At 55.6% G+C, this 22,935-nt stretch overlaps 1 protein-coding gene across 7 annotated transcripts in view; it reads left to right on the top strand.

Annotated features, from left to right (window-relative positions):
- The first annotated feature begins 9,961 nt into the window (after positions 1–9,961).
- The window catches only part of prkcdb (protein kinase C, delta b), a 30,749-nt gene continuing 17,775 nt past the window's right edge, over positions 9,962–22,935 (top strand). For 4 of the 7 annotated variants that reach the window (XM_088917888.1, XM_088917887.1, XM_088917886.1 and 1 more), the window contains exons 1-3: positions 9,962–10,092; positions 21,259–21,390; positions 22,518–22,717. In XM_088917888.1, coding sequence (XP_088774014.1) covers positions 21,282–21,390; positions 22,518–22,717 — 309 coding nt within the window. In that variant the 5' untranslated portion in view covers positions 9,962–10,092; positions 21,259–21,281. Of the gene's footprint in view, positions 10,093–20,808; positions 20,848–21,258; positions 21,391–22,517; positions 22,718–22,935 lie in introns of those variants that run through there. The other 3 variants (XM_088917890.1, XM_088917889.1, XM_088917884.1) reach the window with 2 other exon arrangements.

The following is a 22,935-nucleotide window of genomic DNA, read 5'->3' as shown; positions in this document are numbered from 1 at the left end:
CAGCGTGGACAGGCTGTGCTCCCACTGCCAGCGGGGAGAAATGGAGACAGAGGTTCACTTCCTACTGCCCTGTGACAGATACTCTGGGATTAGAGAAACATTATTCCCTAAATTCAGATATCTAATCCCAGAGTTCCCACACCTGCCAGAATCACAAGAGGTCCCAATCTTACTGGGAGAGGGAGGAGGGTGCTCAGTTGAACTGGCAGCCCAGTATGTGATCTCCTGTCACAGCCTGAGGAACAGTGAGTCTGTCTCATATTCATGCTCCGGTATATATAAACATTTTATGATATGTCTTTGTTGTAAATGTCTGTAATGTGTCTGTAGATGTTTTTCTTTTGTTTCATGTTAATTTTATTTTTATTTGCTTTGGCAACGCCGATTGTAGCCATCGGTCATGCCAATAAAGCATCTTGAATTGAAAAATTGATCAGCGCACTAGAGTGACCTGTTTGTCCTGAGAGGAGTCAGCAAACTCAACTCACGTGAAGAGACAGGAGTGGGAGACTTATATTTCGGCAGATATAGGAGACCCGCTTTGTACTTTGTTCCAGATATACACGTTAATTAACGCGATTATTTCCACGCAAACCTCATGATTGTTTTTTTTAGTTTATACGGCACGAGTAAGCCACCAATCAGAATTCCAACCATCAACCACCATGTATATGAAATAGTCATATAGCAGTAATACCTGCATTTTCAAAATAGGAATGTATTTTGCTTAATAACATAATACGATTTTCAAACAGGACAAATTTAAAAGATACATAGGAGTACAGTTAATGATTTCTGCGCACCATATCTTGGTAGATTTTGCTATAAATGAACTGAGTTGTGAATCTTTTGTGCCGCCGAGTCCACAGCGCTCTTGGGTTAACATTCCAGCTGAGATCTGCAGGACTTAATTGGTTCAATCATTTGCTTAATTAGGACAGCTGAACTTCTGTTTCAGGTCTGGATGGTGGGAGTGTGGAACAAGCGGCTCAGCCATGTTGTTGAAGCCGGTACCCTGGTTTCCTTCAAGAAACAAGAAACCCAGGAGGACTAGATGAAGCGAGTGACTCTTCTCTTTGGATCCTTTATCATGCTCTCAGGTTTTTATGAAAGACATATTCGTGCCTCCTTTTTGGGAAAAAAACAGGTATACACAGTAGAACAACACCGTTATGGTTTGCTCAACAGTAGTTGTTTAGAGTTGAAATACTGTATTGACTCCCAGATAAGATAATGTGTAAATGTTCGACCACATTGCGTCATTTCCGTCTAGTCAGCTTTATCCGCGAGCTCTGGCAAAAAATTCTTCGCTTTCTGGGAAGGGTGCAGCGTCGCGGTCCGGCCACAAGGTGGAGCGCTAAACGAGTCATTTTTCATGCACTTGGGTTGTGTTTCAAAGAGAGTCGGAAAGAGATCGTTCAGATTTATGATCAACTGTTGTTCAGCACGATCGTTATTTTTAGTTACAGCGTGTAACCTGTATCCTTTGCTTTCAATTTATAGCTTTTGCCAAAAGTTCATAAGTTTTGCAAGGGATTGAAAACCTATTAAAATGTTTCAGCTAAAATGGAAATTGGTTTTTTTCTGTGTGCTGAATGCTGGTTCTGTATTTATGTAAAAGAGAAAACAGTGTCACTCTGAAGGAGAGCAGACAGCAATCCCCAGAGCTGAGCCAACCTCAGCTGCTGCTGCAGTAACCGACAGTGCAGCAAGAGAATGTCCTGTCAGTCCATGCCGATCCTGATCCCAGAGGATCAGACAGATCCCTGTGAGGATGAGGAAGAGGAAGAGGCTGGAGGACACCCCCCTGTCGTCAGTCTCCTGCGGTCTCTGGGAGCCACTACTCTGGGAGTGGCAGAGAGAAACTACCAACAAAACCAAGGAAGGAAAATGCTTTCAGCCACAGCAACACACACCACAATATATACACACACATCACAGTATGCACACTGCAACACTGACACGCACACGGCAACACTGACACACAAACCACAGTACACACACTGCAACACTGATGCACTGCAGTTTGGTCTGCGCAGGTGTGAGGTTTGGTCTGCGCAGGTGTGAGGTTTGGTCCCCGGTCAAGCAGCAGAACTGAGCAGGACCAGGGAGGTGTGGACATGACTCCTCTCAGTGCCTGAGCCACTGGTTGTGTTCAACTGAGAAATAATAAGACTCAGTTTAAAATACTCAATCGTTAAGCTATGTAGCCCTCCAATCAAGGAAAGGGTTAAATATTGCTGTTAATAGATTAGCATTTCTTAAAACTTTAACTAACTAGCAGAAACATAAATTGACAACTGAAAAAAAAAGTGACCTATTTTGATTTTTTTTCATGTTTATTTTTTAATCCGCACACAATATTTATCATCCTGAGCTAAATCTGACAGAGTACACTGCCTCACAAAAGGTTAACTTAAAGGCTTAAAATGATAAAACTGCTCATAAAAGTCCCAGTTAAACAAAGTGTCTGGACTGTGTTTCCCAGTGAGGGTCTGTTTCCTTTCAAGGACAATGACAGAGAGGAGGGAGGGAGGGAGACAGAGGGAGGAGAGACAGCAAGAAGAAATGGACCCTGACAAAGGACAGGCTCAGTGCCCACAGCCTGGCCATAGAAACTGGACACGGGCTCAGTGACCACAGCCTGGCCAGAGAAACTGGACACAGGCTCAGTGCCCACAGCCTGGCCATAGAAACTGGACACAGGCTCAGTGACCACAGCCTGGCCAGAGAAACTGAACACAGGCTCAGTGCCCACAGCCTGGCCATAGAAACTGAACACGGGCTCAGTGCCCACAGCCTGGCCATAGAAACTGGACACGTGCTCAGTGACCACAGCCTGGCCAGAGAAACTGAACACAGGCTCAGTGCCCACAGCCTGGCCATAGAAACTGGACACAGGCTCAGTGACCACCGTCTGGCCAGAGAAACTGGACACAGGCAGACCTGGCTGCCCAGAAAGGACAGGCTCAGTGACCACAACCAGGCCAGAGAAACTGGACACAGGCAGAGCTGGATATCAGGGAGACAGAGGGAGAGGGGGGGACAGTGAAGGAGGGGAACAAGGCTGAGAGAGAGATTTGTTCTATATTTCCCAGTCCCTGGAGTTTGCCTGACCTAGTATTAACAGAGCGTACTAGGAGGAGAAGGGGGGAAAAGTTTGTTTCCAAAGCACCTGAAAGTTATAGACACCTTGGTCCACTAGCACTTGTGTCATTTATCACTGGAACTTTTTTCATCTCCAGTTTTGGAAATATCAGGGACGCGATTTAAATACTTTCCTGCTTCTTCAGACAATCTGCTGATCCTCAAGGCTGTGTTTTTCCAAAGAGGAACATTTTCCCAGGAATGTCCTGAATATACAGAGTGTCTGTGTGTGAGTGTGTGCACTTGAGTGTTTGTGTGTGCATGGGAGTGTGTGTGTGTTTGTGACTGTGTGTGTGCATTGGAGTGCTTGTGTGTGTGTTGTGTGTGAGTGTGTGTGCACAGCAGTGTGTGTGTTGAATGTGCGTGAGTTTGTGTGAGTGTGTGCGAGTGTGTGTGTTTGTGCATGGGAATGTGTGAGTGTGTGTGAATGTGTGTGAGCATGGGAGTGCTTCTGTGTGTGTTGTGTGTGAGTGTGTGTGCACAGGAGTGTGTGTGTTGCATATGCATGAGTTTGTGAGTGTGTGTGCATGGGAGTGCTTGTGTGTGTGAGTGTGTATGGGAGTGTTTGTGTGAGTGTTGCGTATGTGTGTTTGTGTAAGTGTTGCGTGTGAGTGTGAGTGTGAGTGAGTGTGTGTGATGTGGGCTGTTGTGGCCCTGGGTCAGGCTGCCTGTGTCTGGCTCTGCCATCTGCCCTCAGCCTGCCGGGTCTTATACACACTCAGGCCACATCTGGGCTCTGTGGAGCCGACTGGCCACCCAGCCGTGTCCCCAGGTCGGGTCATGTCAGGAACCGGAGCCTGTTGGACCTGCGTTGGGCCTTCAGGTTGGGCCTATATAGCTGCGCTCTTACAGGAGCGAGTTTCCTGTGAGCCGAGCCCCAGGGAACTCTGTCCGCTGCCTGCTTGTGCTCCTGAACTGCCCGCGACTGCAGCGTGGTCCAGTCTGTCCCGTCTGGACCCGTCTGACCATGTCTGGTCCGCGCTGGACCCATCTGACTTGCTGTGGTTGTTGGATTGGCATTGCAGTCCATCCGGAATGTTTTGCTCCCGGGATCCTGAGTGGAATTTCCTGAGACGGCCCCTGTGACCCGCTGACCGTGACACAGTAAATCCCTGAGGAATCTCCTCGGATTCTCCGGAAGGATGCTGGCCCCTTGGTCTCCCCCGCGTCCCTCCAGGCTCTTGTCCAGACGTGTCCAAAGGATGCTGGGAAATGCACTGCAGAAATGTATGTGGTTGGGGTACCTTCCTCCAGACTCCCACAACCCTCTGTGTAAAGGTCCTGTTCTGTCTGCCCTGAAGGGATTCCCTCTTAACCCTCTCTCTGCGCTCTCTGTGTGGCACACCCCAGCAGCCTGCCAGCTGTCGGAGAGATGCGCCAGTCGGTGCGTGGCGCCAGGACAAGGGGAGCCAGGAGAAAGGAGATAGAATTACCAATGCAAATTAGCCATGATGAGCTTTCAGAAGAAAACACGATTAAGTCCACAAGCAAGAGGAGGTCGCTGGGCCTGTAATTAATCCAAAGATCCAGCTCATCAGCAGTTTCCACTTGTGTCCTCCGGCTCTGTGTCCCTGTGGGCTCCCTGGGTTGACCTGGCCGAGTCCTGGTGACCAGAAGGGCACACAATGTTCTCTAGGAGGAGGCACTTGTGTGTTGTACTGGTTTAGCCCAGTGTCCTTGACTGCTTGAGAGCTGGCTGATCCCGGAGATCCCCGATCCCGGGCGATCCCAGAGGTTCCTTCCGTGACTGGCTGCACCTCCAGCGCACTGCCCTGTGTGCCAACTGCCCAGGTAGAGACTGGTCAGACGAGCCGGGGGTTTCCGGCTCCGGGTCCTCCTCCTCCACAAGGGGGCGTCTTTCCAGACGAGTGTGGAATACTGTCCTTCACTTATTTTTGAAAACGAACACTGAGTCGTCCGGTGGAGACTTCCTATGGGGTTCAAAGTCCGAACTCTGAAATGGTTTTACATGATTCCTTATGTAGGAGATCAGTACCAGAAGCATTAGAATACCGGCGCAAATAGCCTATTTAGCTTTACTTTACAGGAAGACAAGAGAGGTTTCCTTTGTGTCTCTTTATGGCAGGGATGTGTTCAGTACAGAGGAGTGTTGGGTGACAGTGGCAGAATCTGGTAGCAGTTTTATATTACAATAATATTATAAAGCTATATTATGATACGTAGCCATTTATGTCTCTTGGTGCAATTTTACGGCACAACCTAAGCAAAAAAATGATGTTGGACTCAATTGAATGGCAGGACTCTGTGGAGCCCGTTTTGGTCTTGTCTTGAACTGGTTCTGGGGGTGTGGTGGCCCGCGGAGTTCTCCAGTGTGAGGCCCGACAGTGGGATGGAGCCGTCAGTCTCAGGTGGCTGTTCTACCAGGAGGGCTCACAGTGCAGCAGTCCCAGTCCGGGCCTACATAGAGGAAACAGCTGCCCCCCCCCTTCCTGAGAGCACAAGACAGGTCACGAAAGAGAGGCCCACCTATCCTGTTAGAGAGCTCGTAGCTCATTGATCCCAGGATCTCAAGCGGCCATCTCTCGAAAGAAGCCGGGGTATCGACTTCAGCAGCCTGGCTGGGCAGCTTGTCACAGACAGCTGGAAGCCTGGAGGAGAAAAGGCAGATTGGGGCTCTGAGAGATCTGCGACCACCCCAGTCCGCCGCAGTGCAGCGCGCTCAACACAGCGGGGGAAGAGACAGCCTGGCCTAGTTTACCTGCGCTCGGGCCACGCAGAAGGGCTATTTCTGTCCTGCCACCTGAGTCTGAACAAGCACGCAGATAAATAAAGGCTCCAGCCCTTCGCTGCAGAGTTTCGCATTTCTATTTTAAAAGGAGAGAAAGGGAAGGGTTCAAACCTGCCCTGAAATCTGTGGCGTGCGTAAAACACCTTCCTTTAATGTTAATTTCGGAATCAGAAGGTAGATCCTACATGCAGCAGGGACGAATACCTCTTTCTGTGAGTGATATTTTCATCATTGAGGCGAGAACATCGTTTGCTCTGTTATTAGACATCTTCGACGGCCAGACCAAGAAGAGTCGCCCAATTATCTCTGAACAGGATGGAGAAGGATGGTTGAATAAGCTGAACGTGAAGTACCAGCCGGGCTTGAGCAAACTGAGCTGATGACATTTCTGGGTCAGCCTTGTTTTTGAGCCAGTTCCTGTATATGGAGATTGTAACATGGCAACACCTCCTACTAACGCAAATCATTAGAACACGAGACAGGTTCCAAACGGGATGAGGCCATCGAGTCGTTCCTGCTAGAATACAAAGTGTCAGCATTTTCCACAGTGTGTCTGGACGGCTTGGTCCACACCCCCACAACCCCTTGTGTAGACGTGCCTCCTGTTTTCGGATTTTAAAGCATCTCTACAGAGTTTCCACTTGTGTGCTCTGGCTCATGAGTCACTGAGGCCAGCAGCTGATTCAGAAGACGTCTGCTGGCTTGACATTGTCAGGGGCTTCGAGGATTGTGAAACCTGTTTCAGGTCTCCCTGTAGTCCCATCTCTTAAACACTGAACAGGTTTATTTCCTCCAGTGTAGGGCAGTCGCTTAAACCCCAGAATGTATCTGGATGCTCTTCTCTGGTCTGATTATTGTACTGCACACCTGTCTGTGTGGAGTTTGCATGTTCTCCTGTGTCTGTGTGTCTTTCCTCCAGGTGCTCTGGATCCTTCCCACCTCTCCAAAGACACACAGGATACTCTGACTGGCTGCTTCAAACTGCCCCATTCCGGAGTTCGATCCCTGATCCCACAAGGAAGGTGCCTGCATTCCGCAACAAGGCCAGAGGTTATTAATTAAAAACTAAGTACAGGACAATCAGCAGATCATAGTAAACAAACTGAGGAAGGAGAGGAGCTATGCTGGATGAGGAGGGTGACTGGATCTGGAGAGGAGACAGGGCTATGTAACTAGAAAGCTAGAGATCTCTTGATCTGTATCTTTATGATGCTGTAAACGGTTTCCTTTCATGCTGGGGTTTCTCTGTTGTTGTTTGTGTGTTTGTTCTCTCAGTCTTGTTTGTTCCTTAATGATGGACGCTGTGTGAACGTTGTTGACAATGAATTAAAAAAAGAAACTCTTGGGAATGCAAAAGCAGGCTTGCAGTCCGGGTTCAGGAAGTGCGAATCCTTCGGAAGACAGTGATGCGGCTTGTCCACACGCCATCCCTGTGGTCTGAGATCATCCTCTCTGCGCAGTGGTGACTCAGCCCCGTGTGGCCCCGCGTGGCCCCGCGTGGCCCCACGCCCCCACGCCCATGCTGACAGGCACCTGATCACCTGCGGGTCTCTCCTGCTCCGAGCCCAGCGGGGAATCCCAGCGCTGAGAGTGCACAGTCACCCGTGCTGTCATAACTTCCAGGTGGTGGCGAAACTCAGTCACGTTCCCAGGACAATATACACACACACACACACGTACTTGCTGACTCATGGAGGAGTGTATCTTTCTGCTTGTTTACTTCTTCTAAACCAGCAGCCCTCTCTTAAGATTTTGCAGATCTTAGGCCTTTTCTGCAAACGGGCTCCTGTCTGGAATTCTTTCCCACTCCCACTCCCACTCCCACTCCCCATCCCTGCCTGGACAACCCTGTGCTTCGGGTCAGGAGGGGTGCAGATGTTCACATTCCCGAGACAGAAGGGCTGTCCCCTGTCTCTCTCCCCTGTCACCATCTTGTCTGTCCTCCCACCTTCACAGTGTCTCGTCACATTCCCTCCTGGTCCCCCTGTCGCGTCTCTCTGGTCTGTCTCTTCCAGGGGTGCCCAGCCCTGGTCCTGGGGAGCCCCTGGGTCAGGGGTCTTCAGGTCACCCCTAAACCTTGAGTCCCCAGACTCCTGTGAGGGTGTGGCTGTGACCAGTGAGGCAGGTGCCCTGGTGCAAGAAGGAGTTTAGGGACCCTGTGAGCTGAAAATCCCTCTCCTGTCTCTCCTGTCTCTCTCAGGGACCACAGCTGGACACTCCTGCCTCACCTGAGCCTGCTAGCTGCCCGGCTGGACTGTGGCCCTCCGGTACCAGGCTCAGGCTCTTCCTGCAGGACAGGGGGCCCCCTGCGAGGCCAGCTCCCTCGGCTGCCATCTTCAGGTGAGTCGTGCTGACCTCCCTCCTGTGCGCCGGAGAGCGGATGAGCTCGAGCTCAGCAGACTGTGGGGGTTTCCGGGTCGCTGGCCTGCAGAGACCTGCCCGGCGTGCAGGCTGAGCCCCTCTGCCATCAGAAAGGTCTCACTCTGAACTGGGCTGAGCTCTGCTGAGAAGGAGAGACAGGCACCTGTAGGCTACATCAACACGTGGAGCTTTTGCAGAGAGAGTTTGCGACATTTCAAATAGAAGACAGGAATGAACCTTGTCAAAAATACTGTGTCTGGCAATCTTTCTCTGCGTTCTAAATACACACGTCAGAGTCTCTCTCTCCTCAATGTGACATATTTATAGGACACGAGAGATTGACCAGGACTGCACTCGGATTATAGGAAGACTTGGAGAATGATCGTGTGCGGAGTGTAACAGGAGAAGCCACACTGGTTCTCCGAAAACGGCCTCTTCGTAAGAGATTAACGCTCGTTGGAAAACGCCTCTGCCCCTTGACTTCTGCACCCCCGCAGGATGCAGCCCCCTGGGCTGGGCTGGGCGGTCAGCGAGAGACGTCCCCCCAGCGGGGGTCGCTCTGTCGCTGGTGGAGTCGATCAATGAGCTGGTGGCTCAGCACGAGGACGGTCCGTGATCTCCCCATGACCTCCTCTGAGCCCCAGCCCAGCGGTCAGCTGCCCAGTGGAGCTTCACCGGACCATCCGATAGTGTAAGCAATTAATTAATAAGTCCAGCCAGTACAGTGCCCTCCTGGCGTCTGCTGGGGACCCAGTCCAGCTCCTGGGCTGCGCTGTGCAGCCAGACAGAACAACAGAGTTCCACCCAGAGCACGGTGAAGTGCGGAACAAGCTGCCCAGGCATGCTGTTCACGCCCATAGCCTGGTTTCTTTAACTACTGAAGGGGCTAGATGGCCTCCTGTCATCTGTAACTCTTCCTTTATGTAGTTGCCAGACCCGTCGCTCTGCTGCCCACACAGGTACACCGGCCTGACGCTTCAGGGAAAAGCAAGAGCAAACCTGAGGGGTCAGCAGCTCGCCGATCCCAGAATCTCACCCTACTGTTTCTGGAAGGAAAACATAGCTGGGCAGCCTGTTCCACACTCCCACAGCCCTTTGTGTAAAGGAGCTGCTGAGAACTGCTGTTCTCAGTTCTTACTCCGCTCCAGCACAGTATTGTGTGCATTTATACTGCGTTTATTTATTTTCGAACGGTCAGGTTCCCTGTGGAATCAGTGTTTCATCATGTTTTATAAGTTTTGTTTGGATTTCAGACATTGACAGCTGTTGTCTGAGCCTCGGCGTCACGGAAGTCAGGCGGGCTGGTGGGATGTGTGGGTGGTTCGGGAAGTCCCCGGCCGGCCTCCGAACCCGCCCAGAACGCAAACCCGTCTTTTGCCCGACTATTTTCGGGAAGAGAGCGAGTCAGCCCGCAGGGATCGCGACGGGCTCCTGCGATCTGCTCGGCAGGAGGAAACGGTCCTTCCCACCTTCTCCGCTCAGAAACTGCAGCGAAGAAAACCCGAAACTCGTCACGGCCCGGGCTGGGCTGGGCTGCCCCCCCCCCCATCCTCCTCCTCCTCCTCCTCCTCCTCCCAGGTGGCAGTACAAGTGGAGCGCGCCTCTACCTCGGCCGGCCAGTGAGCCACACCTGAGCGACGTCACAGCGCCGGGCGGGTGCCAGCTGCTGCCGCTGCGCGAGGCAAACGCGAGAGAGAGAGAGAGAGAGGGACTTCCTCCAGCACGCGGCGCCGCTCGAGAGAGGGGCAGAGCGAGCGAGCGAGCGAGCGCAGAGAGGAAGCGGAGCGAGCCGAGACCCGGGGCCACCGCGGCGTCGCTGCCAAGAGCTGCAAGAGGTGAGCGAGCTGGGGTTTTTGTGCGGGGCGACAGCGGCAGCTCCCCACTCTTATAACCGCCCCCCCCCGCGGCGAGAGGACTGGCCCCCACCCGCCGGATCTGCAGGCAGCGAAACTTTCGGGCTGCAGTGTCGCGCTCTTCCGCGCCGCTTGCGTGGAGAGACAAGACAGGAAGAAAAGTTCGGCAGGCGGGGACGCGCCGCCGCGGCTCCGGCCGAGACAGTCGCCGCCAAAAGCGAAAGAAAGAAAGAAAGAAAGACGCGGGCGGGCAGAGGCGCGGTGCCGGTCCGCTCAGCCCCCGCTCCCGGGCTCCAGGTGTCGCCCTGCAGCCCCGGCGGCGCGGACCGGTTCGGGTGCCCAGGTGCGCCGGGTCTGGCGGGGTCTCGGCTCGGGGAGACCGGCGCTGCTGTGCGAGTGGGCTGGGGGCCGCGGGGCGGCTCAAGAAGTTTTGTTTTTTTGCGTGCGTGCGTGTGCTTTAGCTTCTTAAAACCTCTCCCACCCTCCGCCGTGGTCGGACTGCCGGTCTGAAGGGGGCTTTTCTCTCTGCGTGGAGGAAGAGGAGGGGGGGTGATGTTGATGTGTACGTGGGATCCCGAGCTCTGCGTGGGTCTTCCTCTCGCGGGACGGTGTGGCCGGTCTGTACTCTGTAGCGTCCTGGAAGTTGCTCGGCACCCGCCTGTGTCTCGGTCCGTGGGACAGCGAGACTGCGGACCTGTTTCCACTCTGTTTGACAGCTGGTAAACCTCCCAGCCCGCCACAGATCCCAGATCCGTCTTGTTTTTGTAAGCATCCATAAAAACACCGCCTCAGATAAACACGAGGCTGAGTCACTCGGAAAACAGCCGTTTGGCGTGTGCGTGTGCGTGTGCGCGCTCCTGTGCGGAGGTAGACACCTGTCCCACCTGCGCAGGTGAGGCGGCGGCGCGGCTGCGTTGGGTTACAGTCGCAACGTCCACGCCCTCCGGCGACCCTCCTCCACGCGTGGGGCCCCGCTCGCGAGTGTGTCCCGGGTGGAGCCGCCCGCCCCGCAGAGAGCCAGTAACGGGGGGGGGGCAGCAGTGTGGGCTGTGGGTCGTCCCTGTGCTCCGGCTGCAGGGGATAATTGCAGGGGCAGAGTGACTACCGCTGGGCACGGGGGCGCGGGGGTCATCGAGCTATACCAGGGGGTGACTTCATGCACCGGAGGAGGCTCCTGTCGCTGGTGTCCCTCCCACTCTCCTGTCTGGCGCTGGGCTGGGCCGGGCCCGAGGGAGAGCCGCTGGACCGCTCCAGGTCTGACGTGCGGGGACCGTGGGCCCGGGACAGGACTGAGGTTACCCCGAGAGTGAAGGGGGTTAGTGTTGTAAGTTTGGGGCTCACGCCTTTGCTGGATTGAACAGGACCGCTGAGGCGGGATGCGTGGCACAGAGCCACGGTACCAGTACTGGTACCAGTACCAAACCAGTACTGGTACCAGTACCAAGCGCGGGTCGCAGGCAGCTGAAGAGCTGCGATCAGGGCTCGGGCCGGAGCAGGAGGCCGGAGCTCGGCCTGGGGGGGCTGGCGGCTGCCGCGGCCCTGGGCTGCGCGGTATTGATCGCTCCCGGCCCAGATTGGGATCGATCCCCCGTCCTCGTTTCGCCCGCTGCGTCCCCGTGACCCCGGTGTTGACGGCCCGGGGGGGGGGGTGTGGGGAGAGCGGCCCAGCAGAAGCACGCGATCGGCTCGTTAGCTGGAGAGTAGAGATACTGACCTGACCCCCACTGAGTCACTGTCCTCCTCCAGTCAGTCCACACGCAGAGAGGACAGGGCTCTGTCCTCTCCCCCCTGTCCCGGGCCAGCAGAGAGGACAGGGCTCTGTCCTGTCCCCCCCTGTCCCGGGCCAGCAGAGAGGACAGGGCTCTGTCCTGTCCCCCCCTGTCCCGGGCCAGCAGAGAGGACAGGGCTCTGTCCTGTCCCCCCTGTCCCGGGCCAGCAGAGAGGACAGGGCTCTGTCCTGTCCCCCCTGTCCCGGGCCAGCAGAGAGGACAGCCCTGAGCTTCTCCCCTTGCTGTGGATTGTAAGTGTCGGAGTGGAAAATGTCTCAGGCTGGTCCCAGCTCCAGGCCTCCAGGAATGCAGCTGGTCTGGTTTCTGTTCCGCCCACATTCTCTCGTCGGCCTAATCGTTTAACTGCAGGTCTGCGCGCTGAGGTGATTCCCAGGTGACTGCACCTTCAGTGAAGCGGCTGGCTTGTGTCATCAACTGTAAAAGACCTTAAGAAAAATCCTATATACTGTATGTCTCATTTGGGAAATAATGGGGTTAATTGCTTAATCGACTGCTCAGGTTGAAACAAAAACCCAGAAAACGCTGGAAATGTGGGAGTTTTACCAGAACTTAATAAAGGACTGCAAAAGAGAACGAGGCTGTTGATCGTTTGGTCATTAAGCACCTAAGAGAATCTCAATTTTGTCCAGCTGCTGCTTGTGGGATTGTAGGCCACCTGACTGGAAACCCTGCTCCCCACACCCACAACTCTTTGTGTAACAGGGTTTCATGCACTCTTGTCCTGTCTGACTTGTGAATTTGCTTTTCTCGTCTTTGTTACGCTGCTGGGAGACCCCGTCTGTGATCTTTTGGGATCTGGGATCTGGGATCTGGGACGCGGCGGTGACCCTGGTTCAGAGTCTTTTCTTGGTTCTCTTCTTGTTTTCTAACGAGGCAGTATAGAGAGAAAAACACTCGTGTTGGTGTTTGCGCCTCGGCACGCTCCGTGGGCCCTGTGGGCTGGCGTGGGGCCGCGCGCAGGTGCGGGACAGGCCAGGCCAGCTCCAGCCATGAGAGACTCCCATCTGGAAGAAAAGCCATTTTCACTTCTTTATTTTCTTCTGCGCTGTGGTCAGCCTTGTGCAAGCCTGCCTTCTTGAAGGAGCCCCGTCTTCTGAGAAGAGTTTGAGGAACTCGCCAGAAAAACAGAAGTTCTTTATTCGGAGAACGAGGGGGGGGGTCGTCCTCGGCTCTCCTGTCCTTCTGCGGCCCCCCGGTCTTGTCTGTCGGTTGCATTAGTCCAGAAGGGAGACCGAGGCACAGAAGCTAGCAGGTCAGGTGTGGAGTCGGTGTCTGAGGACAGGTGAGGTGCCCTGAGGTGATGTCTAGGCTGACAAGCTTGGGAAATTCGGACCAGCAGCTCACACAGCCTACACCACCCAGGTGGCACAGCTTGGGGCTCGAGCCGGCAAACACCCGGTCCTAAACGGCTGGGCCTGCTCTCCTCTGGCGCGCTGTCTGGGGCAGGGGTGGCGTTCTGGCGCCCCTGACGGCGGTTCTTCTCGGGGCAGCGGTCCGTGCGCTCCGATCCGGAGGGTGGCCAGTGCCCTGCCTCTCCAGACGAGCACCGGGTACAGACGTCCCTCCTGCTGTCCGTCTGAAATCCGCCTCCCTGTCGTTTCCACTGGCGCCCTTGTGCCGAAGACAAAGGACAGGCGGACGGCGGCACAGGCCCAAAGTAGGCCAAGGGCCCTGGAGAGAGAGGTGTTGTGCTGTGCAGCAAGGACAAGCTCTGCTGACACACTTTCCTGTGCTCCGCGTGCAGGCTGGCGGGTCTTGGCCTTCCTGCTGCTGTGGGTTAGCAGCGCCGAGTGTCTTTGAGGCACTTCTGAGTTGCTTGGCCACTGCAGCTGCTCTGACGGAATCTGCAGGGGTTGATGTGGCTGAAAACGCACATCTCCTCTCCTTAACCAGGCACCGGGCGCCACAGGGTCTGGTGGGGGGAATTACGATAAGTCAGGCGGGGAATGCGGGACCTGCCCCGAACGCCGGGCGTGAGCATGGCTCTGCGTGCGTGGGTGCACTTGCAGGCTTGGTGTGAGCTCAGGCCAGCAGCTGAGCGCGGCATTGATTTCCGCTAGGACAGAGATGTGCCCGGCTCGGAGGCCAGGGAGGGGTCGAGCGAGTACAGCCGCCCACACGGCCTTGGGCACAGCAGCGGGAAAAACAGCCCCTCCCCTCGGTCACCCCACAGCAGCAGGAGTGGGCTCCGGGATTGCTGAGTAAGACTTTTCGCCTCTAATTATTTCTAATTACTCATTAACCCGCAGGGCGATGCTGAGGCACTGTGAGGCAGGGTGCCCCGCTGTGTGCTGGCATCCTCCTCCCTGGCTGCAGGTTAAGCATTAATCTCGGTCGGGCTGCGGTCGGGCTGCGCTCCCCCGCGAGGCCGGCAGGGACGGCCCTCGCTCGCCGCTGCGCTCTTCGTGCGGAGCTGCCGTGCTCGGGTTCGACCCGGCTGGGCTGGGAGGAAACCGCGGGGCGCTGCACCGGTTCCAGGCGGGCGGAGTAGCGACCCGTGGGTGGGCACCCGCTGGGAGGCGAGGGCCGGATTCCCTGGAGCGCTCCGAGGACGAGTCGGGGTCGGGATGGGCGCTCCTCCGCTCTCCTGCTCCTTGTGTTCCTGACCGGAGCTGGGCGGCTGCTGGGTGGTGGAGCTGGACACTGGACGGCCCGAGAGCCGGGCGGGTGGCGGAGCTGGACACTGGACGGCCCGAGAGCCGGGCGGGTGGTGGAGCTGGACACTGGACGGCCCGAGAGCCGGGCGGGTGGCAGGCTGGGCTTCTTGTGCCAGGGCAGATAACCCTGCTGCCCGCGAGTGCACTCCCAGCTCTGCCACACTGGAGGCATTGTGCAGAAAGTAGCTCTTTTAGAAAAAAAATATTGCAAGTGCCAGGGAGATGCGTCTGGCCCAGTGAAAGGGCCCTTTGTCCCAGCCATCGGGCCGGTTCTGGGGCCCTGCAGACCCAGAGGAGGGGGCTGGGGCTCTGCAGTCGGGTGGTCAGTACGCCTGAGGGTGACTCTTCCCCTCGGCAGCTCCGTGTCCTGATCGGCCCGGTGCCGGTTCTGTTCCGATCTCATCTGCGTGCTTGGTTCTCCCCGATCCGTTGATCATTAATGATAACAGCCGGAGACGCCGGCACGGGCATCAGACGCCCTCGGGGTCAGCCTGTATTCCCGGCTGAGCCTCAGGGGAGCCCGTGGGTGGCTTCCCTTGTGCGGGCAAAGGATCCGGCTCCCATTGCGTGGCATCCCGATCCGTCTCGGGTGTATCCGGGAGCAGTCCTCTGTTTCAGTCTTCAGTGCACTTGCACAGACAGGCACCCGACAGAAAAGACCGACCCCAGGTGGATCAGAGCAGCTGTGCAGTGGGGTCGTGTCCCTGCGCCGGGCCTGGGCGGTCGGGCCGCAGTCGGATGTGATGCAGCTCTGTCTGTCCGCGCCGTTTCCCAATCTGCTGCAACGCCTGTGGTGAAACGAGCTGGTTTAGAAACCCGTGCTCTCGGCCCGCAGACAGGCTGTTGCAACGCTGAGGTAGGAGCCATAAGGACAGTTGCAAACAAGAAGCAGCCCACCGGCCCCCTCAGGTAGTAATCTGATCCAGTTCGCTCATCCAGCTCTTTCTCGAGAGAGAAGCCGGGGTATCGGCTTCAACGACCTGGCTGCGCCGCTTGTTCCCCACTCCCACCGCCCTCGGTGTAAAGAAGTGCCTCTTGTTGTAGTGAGAGAGAGGGAGAGGTGCATCAGGAGATTGGAGAGGGAAAGTAAGAGAAGGAGAAAGATGCGAGTTCGTTATCTCAGGCCGGTTGGCTATTATCTTCCCAGGGGCGTATCTTTCCATCGGGGAGAGAGGCATTGTGCCGGAGGGAGTCGGACCTGCACGACCTGTCGTGCGGAATGCAGCGGAGAGCATGCACGCGTGTGCCGGGGCCTGTGCTCGCGGATCGCCTGCGATCGGATCTGTTCGATCTCTAGCTCTGCGTCACTGCGGCAGCCTGAGCTCGGGGACGCAGCCCCCTTGAGTGCATCGCGGCGCTGTGGTTTCTGGCACCCTGTCATCAAGTGACACCGCCTTTCTGTGGCAGGAGTGTCAAACTGCACCGCTGGGGACTGTTTGACACCCCTCATCTAGAGCAGCTGCTACCCTCACTCCCCCTCCTCCCCTTCTTACAGGAAAGCGGGGGGGGCAGCCTTCCTGAAGCGACTCCAGAGCCGCAGCTGAACCAAGTGAAACGTTCTGCGGAGGTTTCGTCTGATTTCAGTAATCCTGAGAAAACTCCCAGACAGCAGGTGGCCACTCGGCCCCTCTAGTCCTTTTGTTCGTTAGAAATTCGGCTTCAACACCTTGGGCGGGCGGCATGTTTCCCACTCCTACAACTCTTTGCGTGCAGAAGTGTTCCACCCCCTCCCCGGGGTCATCCCGGCAGCCCCGAGCCGCGGGCAGCCATAGACACGCCCAGCTGCTGATGACGTTAAGGGGCTCAGAAAAAAAGTGGCGGAGATTGCCTGGAACCTCTGTCGAACCCGTGTGCGTGGGGTCTGGTGCTGGGCCTGCCCCCCCCACAGGCCAGGGGCCTCGGGCCCCGTCTCCAGCTCTGGGGCGCGTCGGTGCACAGCTCTGCCCAGAGCTGCACAAGAGCATCATCATCTGCGCTCAGCCCAAGTCAGATTTTCCATCCAGCAAAAAAAAAGGCTTCAGATTTGAATTGATTTAATTTGTTGTTCAGTAAGTGTGGGTGCTTTCCGAGGATGACTGTGTGGGTCTTCTTTGCAGAGAGACGGGGGGCAGATGCAGGCTGGAGCTTTTCTGCACCATGTGACCATCAGAGCTTGTGGCCTATAGTTCAGTCATTAAAAAGCAGGCGTTCTTGTAGGCGCCTTAATGTAACTAAACATTCGATAATCGGTATAGGAGGCAGGAAACTGTTAAAGTACATGATGTACGAGATGATGTTGAGCAGCGAGGCTGTGCTCTCTCCACCTCAGCCAGCACGATGGGCTGCCTTTTATTCTGATGGAGAACTCCATTCCCAATTCATGAGTTTGCACCCCGACTTTGTAGGAATGGAGCTGGACGTGTCGTCACATTCACTGGCGTTATAGGAGCTAAGCCACCGCTGAAGGGTCTGTGAGGTTTGGAAACTCGGACCTCCCTGATTGCACCACAGGGCAGGACTGTGGTCAAGTGGTTCGAGAGTCATTAAGTTACAGTCCTTGATGGTCCATGACACATAATTGATACATGCTGAGCATTAAAGTCCAGTACAGACAGCACCAGAAATACACTTTTTGTTAAAACCTGCTGTACGGGTTGTGCTTCAACTCGTGCTAACTAAAAATGGAAAGCGTTTCATGCAACCAGCTCGCGGATAGAAATCCCAAGTCCGAGCGCTGCGCAGAAGACCGGGGCAGAGGGATGCGCCCGCCTGGATTCTGGATTGAAGCTGGAACGTTGTTTCCCAAGACGAATGCAAGAGGCTGGACAGTATTGTCAGTCGTTGGCCCCTCCACAGCTGCTGAAACAAGTCTGTCCTTGTGTGGGTGGGCTTTCACACAACACTGTCAATCCATGGCAGGAAGAATCGGGCAAACCAGCTGACAGTGATTAAATCGAGGAAGGGAATACAACACTGGTCGCTTTCTTTCACTGCGCTGGAAGTCATGTGCTCTTTGCCAACTGCCCTTTCTTGTTACTTCACTTTGCACCGTTTCGGTACGGCCTGCCACAGCTTAATTATGCTGCCCCACTGGTTTACGATTTCGGTTCTTATTTCCTATTCAAATAGAGCAGCCTGTCCTGCAGGGCAGGGGGAGGATTGTTCATAAGCAGATTGAGATCTTGATGCTACAGGACCGAAGTACAGGTTAGGAGCGTTAAAAGAAGAATCGTGAGCCAGCAGCCCCTCGGTGCCCTGCCGGCTGGGCGCGTCGCTGTGTGTCAACCGCGTGGAAGTGCCCAGTTTCTCGTATCGACTGGACTGGCTCGAGCTTGCTGGGGCAGGACTGCAGCATATTTGCTTGAGCTGTGAGACTTTCTGAAATGTGAGACGCCCAGAGATGTACGGCGTGCAGGAGATCTGGATACTAATTAAGAAAGCGAGCGGTAGTTAACGAAGTTCCAGGAATCGCCTCTCCTGATCTAATTTCTGCTAGGCAGCGCAGGGGGCCAGTGGGAGTGCATGCTGGGAGTGAGAATGGGCGCTCTGAAGAGGGGCGTGAGTGAGCAGGACAGCGGTGAGGGAAGAGTCGTTCTTTACCGGATGGGGGAAGAACGTTCGGACCCACCGCAGCTGTGAAACCGGCCTGCGGGCGCCGGGTTTCGGATCGCGCTGGCTGGGGGCGGCCGGCGGGCTGTCGGACATCGGCTCCGCGCTGCCCTGCGTGCCCTGTGCTGGACGCAGGGCGCTATATCCGCTCTCCTCTCTCCGTCAGGCCGGGTGGGGTCCCGGCTGCTCTGGCGGCTGTCGGGCGTGAGGCGGGAAGCAGGGCCTCTCACCCAGCCCTTTCCGAAGAGCAGGGGAGAGGAGGGAGAGGAGGGAGAGGAGGGAGGGGGACGGGACTCCCAGACCGCGAGCCGAGAGCGGCCTGCGCCCTGCCCGTTCGCAGCGGCTGCTCGCTCGGCCCCACAGCCGCTCTTGTGAAAAGCGGTTGCTCAAGGGGACCTCTGCCCTCTGCCCTCCTTGGCTGTGGCAATCGCGCCGTGACGGTTTGCTTGTGGCTTTCAGTTCAGAAGAAACTGAAAAGCGTAAATACGAAAACAAGGCGTGCCTTTCTGCAGTGTCCCAGCTAGAGCTTGTGATCTGCTGAAACCCTCGTGTGTCCATTGTGCTTCCTGAAAGGAGCCGAGTGGAAGGAATGTGTTCGGCAGCCTCTGTGCTCCACCTGTGTGTGTGTGTGCGTGCGTGCACCCGCGGCTACGTGTGTGTGTCTGGCAACGTGGCAAAGGCAGCTGAGTGACAGCAGGCCAGGGCCAATCGCATTGCGAAGGTGGGGCAGCGGCTGGTGTCCAGTTTCCTGACAGTTGCACGGCGCTCTGGGAGTCTGCTGGGACTTGTCAGCAGCCCTGCATGCACCTCAGGCACCAGGTGATAAGACACACAGCAGCTCCTGACAACCAGGGCTCTTTAAGATTCATTCTGAAGCTTTTTCCATTTTAATAATATTAATTTAATAATAATTGCTTACACTTATATAGCGCTTTTCTGGACACTCCACTCAAAGCGCTTTACAGGAAATGGGGACTCCCCTCCACCCCCACTAGTGTGCAGCCTCACCATAGCGTTCACAGTACACTCACCACACATCAGCTATTGGTGGGGATGAGAGCAGAGTAATGAAGTAGTGAATTTTGGCTAATGTCTTTAAGACATTTGGGAGGTTATCAGGCCACCCCTGTGAAAGTAAACTCTAGCGATAGGAAAGCTGAAGAATGCATGTTTCTCCTCTCTGTTGGAGCTTCTTGACAACTGAGAACTGAGAACTGCTTCAACATGTTTTGGAAAAGCAGGTCAGAGTTGAGGAGATCTAGACCATCACCAATAATGCGGTTTGCAACTGCAGAGTCCAGATTCCCAGCTCCAGTTTGGGGGGGACCACTGCTGCGGCCTTGAAAACAGCGAGCTCTTGGACAGACCTCTGGGGTACACGAAGCAGAGGCGCCGAGAGGAAGCGCTGCTTCTCTGTGTCATTGCTCAGGCTGTTGTAACGCGCTGAGGTCTCGTCACGTGCAGGAGGCTGTGAAACCTCACAGGAAGCTGGGGTGACCACCTAGGAGAAGACGTCCGAGATCTTTGTCTCTAGAGTCTAGACGTTTCATTTTAGCCGAGTCTGACGGGCTTGCGAATGGACCTCCCCCAGGGGGCTGGGCCGTACCCTCGGGTCAGAACCACGCCCAGTTCAAGCCACTGCTCTGCCCCGGCCCACTCAAGGCAGTGTGAAAGATGTGTGCTCCGTTGTCGAACCCGAGGCTGGCCCCGACCTGGCGCCAGGCTCTGTAGTGTCCCGTCCGTCGGTACCGGTGCTGTGATCTCACCTGAGACCTGGGTGCTGGGGGCCTGTCCTGCACAGAACACGGAGCTGGGAATCCAGGAGGCTTTAAGTACTTCCTGTCTTGCCTGCGGTTCTGGAGAATCCCTTCCCCCCGGAGGCCACCTGGAGCGCCGCCAATCCCCGTGGAAGGAAGACGCTCTCCTGGGTGATCTGTTCCCAGACCAGAAGCGGCAGCACTTGTTTCTTTCCTGGCTGTTCTGGCGCAGCCCTGCGTCCGGCAGCCGGAGTCTCCCTGGGTCCGGCGTGTGCCGGTGTGTTGTACAGGCTGCGCAGGCACGTGGCCGACAGCCGTCAAGGGCTGTCCACGCCGCAGTCCGGCGGTGCTCTCCAGCTTTCGTTCGGATGATTTGTTTGGGGAAAAGGCTTTGTTCGGGCTTCCGGAAGTGCGGTATCTCAAAGCATTTACTGACGTTGATGGAGCTCCTGTCAATGAAATACTACAGTGTGGAAAGAGACGCACATGTATATAAAGTGATAATATTTACCACTCCAGGCTTCTGTGTTCAGGGTGTTAAGTTGACATCATCGTGAAACTATGTGCATTGTGACTAAGGGGCTTTTATCCGAACGTGCAGTGCGGGAGCTGCCTTTCAGTCTATAACCTCAGCTCTCCAGGGGGCACAGAGCCCTTTACCCCTCCGTCCCCAGTCCTTGTAAAGGTTAGACATGCTTGGGCAGCAGTCAAAGCAAATTTAAAAAATGATCAAGTCCAAAAGGTAAGACCGATTTAAAGTCAGTGGAGTCTACTAGGATGGCAAATTAGCGCTAAATACACTTCTTTCTTTTAAACATGCTGTCCATTGCAGGACAATACGTGTGCGGCAGCCGGCCAGCTTGGGGCTGAGGGCTGGGGTCAGTGACATCTGGCTCTCTCAGAAGGACGTTCTGTGGCCGAAACACCTTTGAGAGAGAGGCTCTGGTATATAAAGTGATAATATTTACAGCATCGGGTTTCTGTGTACACGAGGGAGGTTCTGTGCTGTACCCAGAGAGATGGGCTGACCTTCAGGGTGAGAACTCATCCGACACTCTGACATAGCGATGATGTTTATTGTAGACATCACCTACCCCTCGTGGCGAAAGCAGAAAGCCAAAAGAGGTAAACGGATCAGTCAGGATTGCGGTAGTATTTGATCCCTTTGCAGTGGCAAACTTGAATTAATTTCCAGGCACAAAATTACCGTCCAGAGCCGCACGATAAGATACAGCGCGAGTGAGAAGTGGGGGGCCTGTCGGGGTGCTGGGGCGCAGAGGAGGCCGTGGAGGCGTGTCGGTGCGCCTGTGTTGCCCGTCCTCTCGGCCCGCGCTGACGTGACTCCTCTTCCCGCAGGAGGGCAGCGTGTACCGAGCAGGATGTCTCCTTTTCTCCGCATCGCCTTCAACGCCTTCGACCTGGGCGCCCAGCCGCCCCTGCCCGAGCCGCCCTTCTGCGCCATCAAGATGAAGGAGTCCCTCAGCACGGGTAAGAGTGCCGCGCCCCAGGAAAGACCTGAGCCAGTGCCCATGGTGGCGGGATAGCCGATGGGCAAGACACCTCTCCCCTCCCTGCTGCCCGGCTCTTAGCCGAGATTCAGATCAGAGTAGCTTCCTGCTTAGCACTGAGCAGCTCAACCCCTGTAGCCCAGTCTGTTTTTGGCCTGGGCGGTTCTCTAGTCTGTACTGCAGCATGAGGACGGCAGGTCCCTGTGTGTGCGTCTGTGCCGCAGTCTGAGGACGGCAAGTCCCTGTGTGTGTGTGTGTGTGTGTGTGTGTGTGTGTGTGTGTGTCTGTGCCGCAGTCTGAGGACGGCAGATGCCCAGTTATCTGACTGCCATTGGGGTTTTCGGCTGCTGCTGTGCTGTAACTGGCTGTCCTTGCTCCTGCAGTAGGTGGGTGGTAGCGGATGTTGCTGAAGAGGGTGTGCACACTAGCATTAGCCCTCTGTTGTCATGGCCAGGTAATTTCTATTTAAATGCAATGACTTAGAAAGAAAGGGAGGTACATTCTGATAACAGTATTGAGAGAAACCTTCTCAGGCCTGCTGTTTAAGTGGAGGAGTCCGCTGATGAAGTGCGAGGGTGTTAATCTAGGTCAGGGCGCTGGGGTGCAGCCGCTGTCAGGCTCCCTGAGTGGCTCCACACTTCACGACAGCGACGTTGTCTCTGTCTCCCGCATGCAAGCAGTCTCGCAGACAGGGTGACGTTCTCCTTTCTCTCTGTCTCTGCACACGGTGGAGATGCTGTACTAGGGAGGACCTGAAATTAAACTCCACACAGGGCGAGGTGGTGAAAGTAGACCTAAAACGCACAGTTTGGGTGCTGTGAACAAGGCACCATTTTTGAGTTGATAAAGTACTGTAATTTACCTGCTCGCCAACCCTCACAACACCCGTTTCTCCAAAAGGCAAGAAGTTGGCGGTGTTTGGTGAGGCTTTGTCTGGACAGCCTGTCTCTTGGCACTGGTGGCTGCGTGATTGGGTACTGCTGAGGTGTCTGTTCTCTTGGGCTTGTGCACGTGTGTGATCGCAGTTCCTGCTATCACCACTGCCCCTGCCTCCTCCACCAGCCGTGGCCCAGTGTGTGATTCTGGTTCTGCTTCTGGCCGTTGCAGAGAGGGGGAAGACGCTCATCCAGAAGAAGCCGACCATGTACCCGGCCTGGAAGTCCAGCTTCGACGCCCACATCTACGAGGGGCGGGTCATCCAGATCGTGCTCATGAAGACGGCGGAGGAGCCCATCTCCGAGGTGACGGTGGGCGTGTCCGTCCTCGCCGAGCGCTGCAAGAAGGGAAATGGACGGGCGGAGTTCTGGGTAAGGGGGCGGGGTTCTGGATAAAGGGGTGGCGTTCTGGACTAGGAGGTGGAGTTAGGGTTCTCCATCACTCTCTCTGCCAGGTCCCGTCTTTCGTACTGTGATCTGTGATCTGTAACCCTCTGTTCCTCTCCATCTTTGTCCTTTTTGGCTCCCTGTTCCTTCCCCTCCCCTTGGAAAACAAGCTCGTAAGCTGTTTGAGAGTGGCCTGGCCAAGG

The sequence above is a fragment of the Atractosteus spatula genome, chromosome 5 (genome assembly GCF_055471065.1).
Source record: "Atractosteus spatula isolate fAtrSpa1 chromosome 5, fAtrSpa1.hap1, whole genome shotgun sequence".
In the NCBI taxonomy this organism is placed as follows: domain Eukaryota; kingdom Metazoa; phylum Chordata; class Actinopteri; order Semionotiformes; family Lepisosteidae; genus Atractosteus; species Atractosteus spatula.
This window is presented reverse-complemented; position numbering and strand designations above follow the sequence as displayed.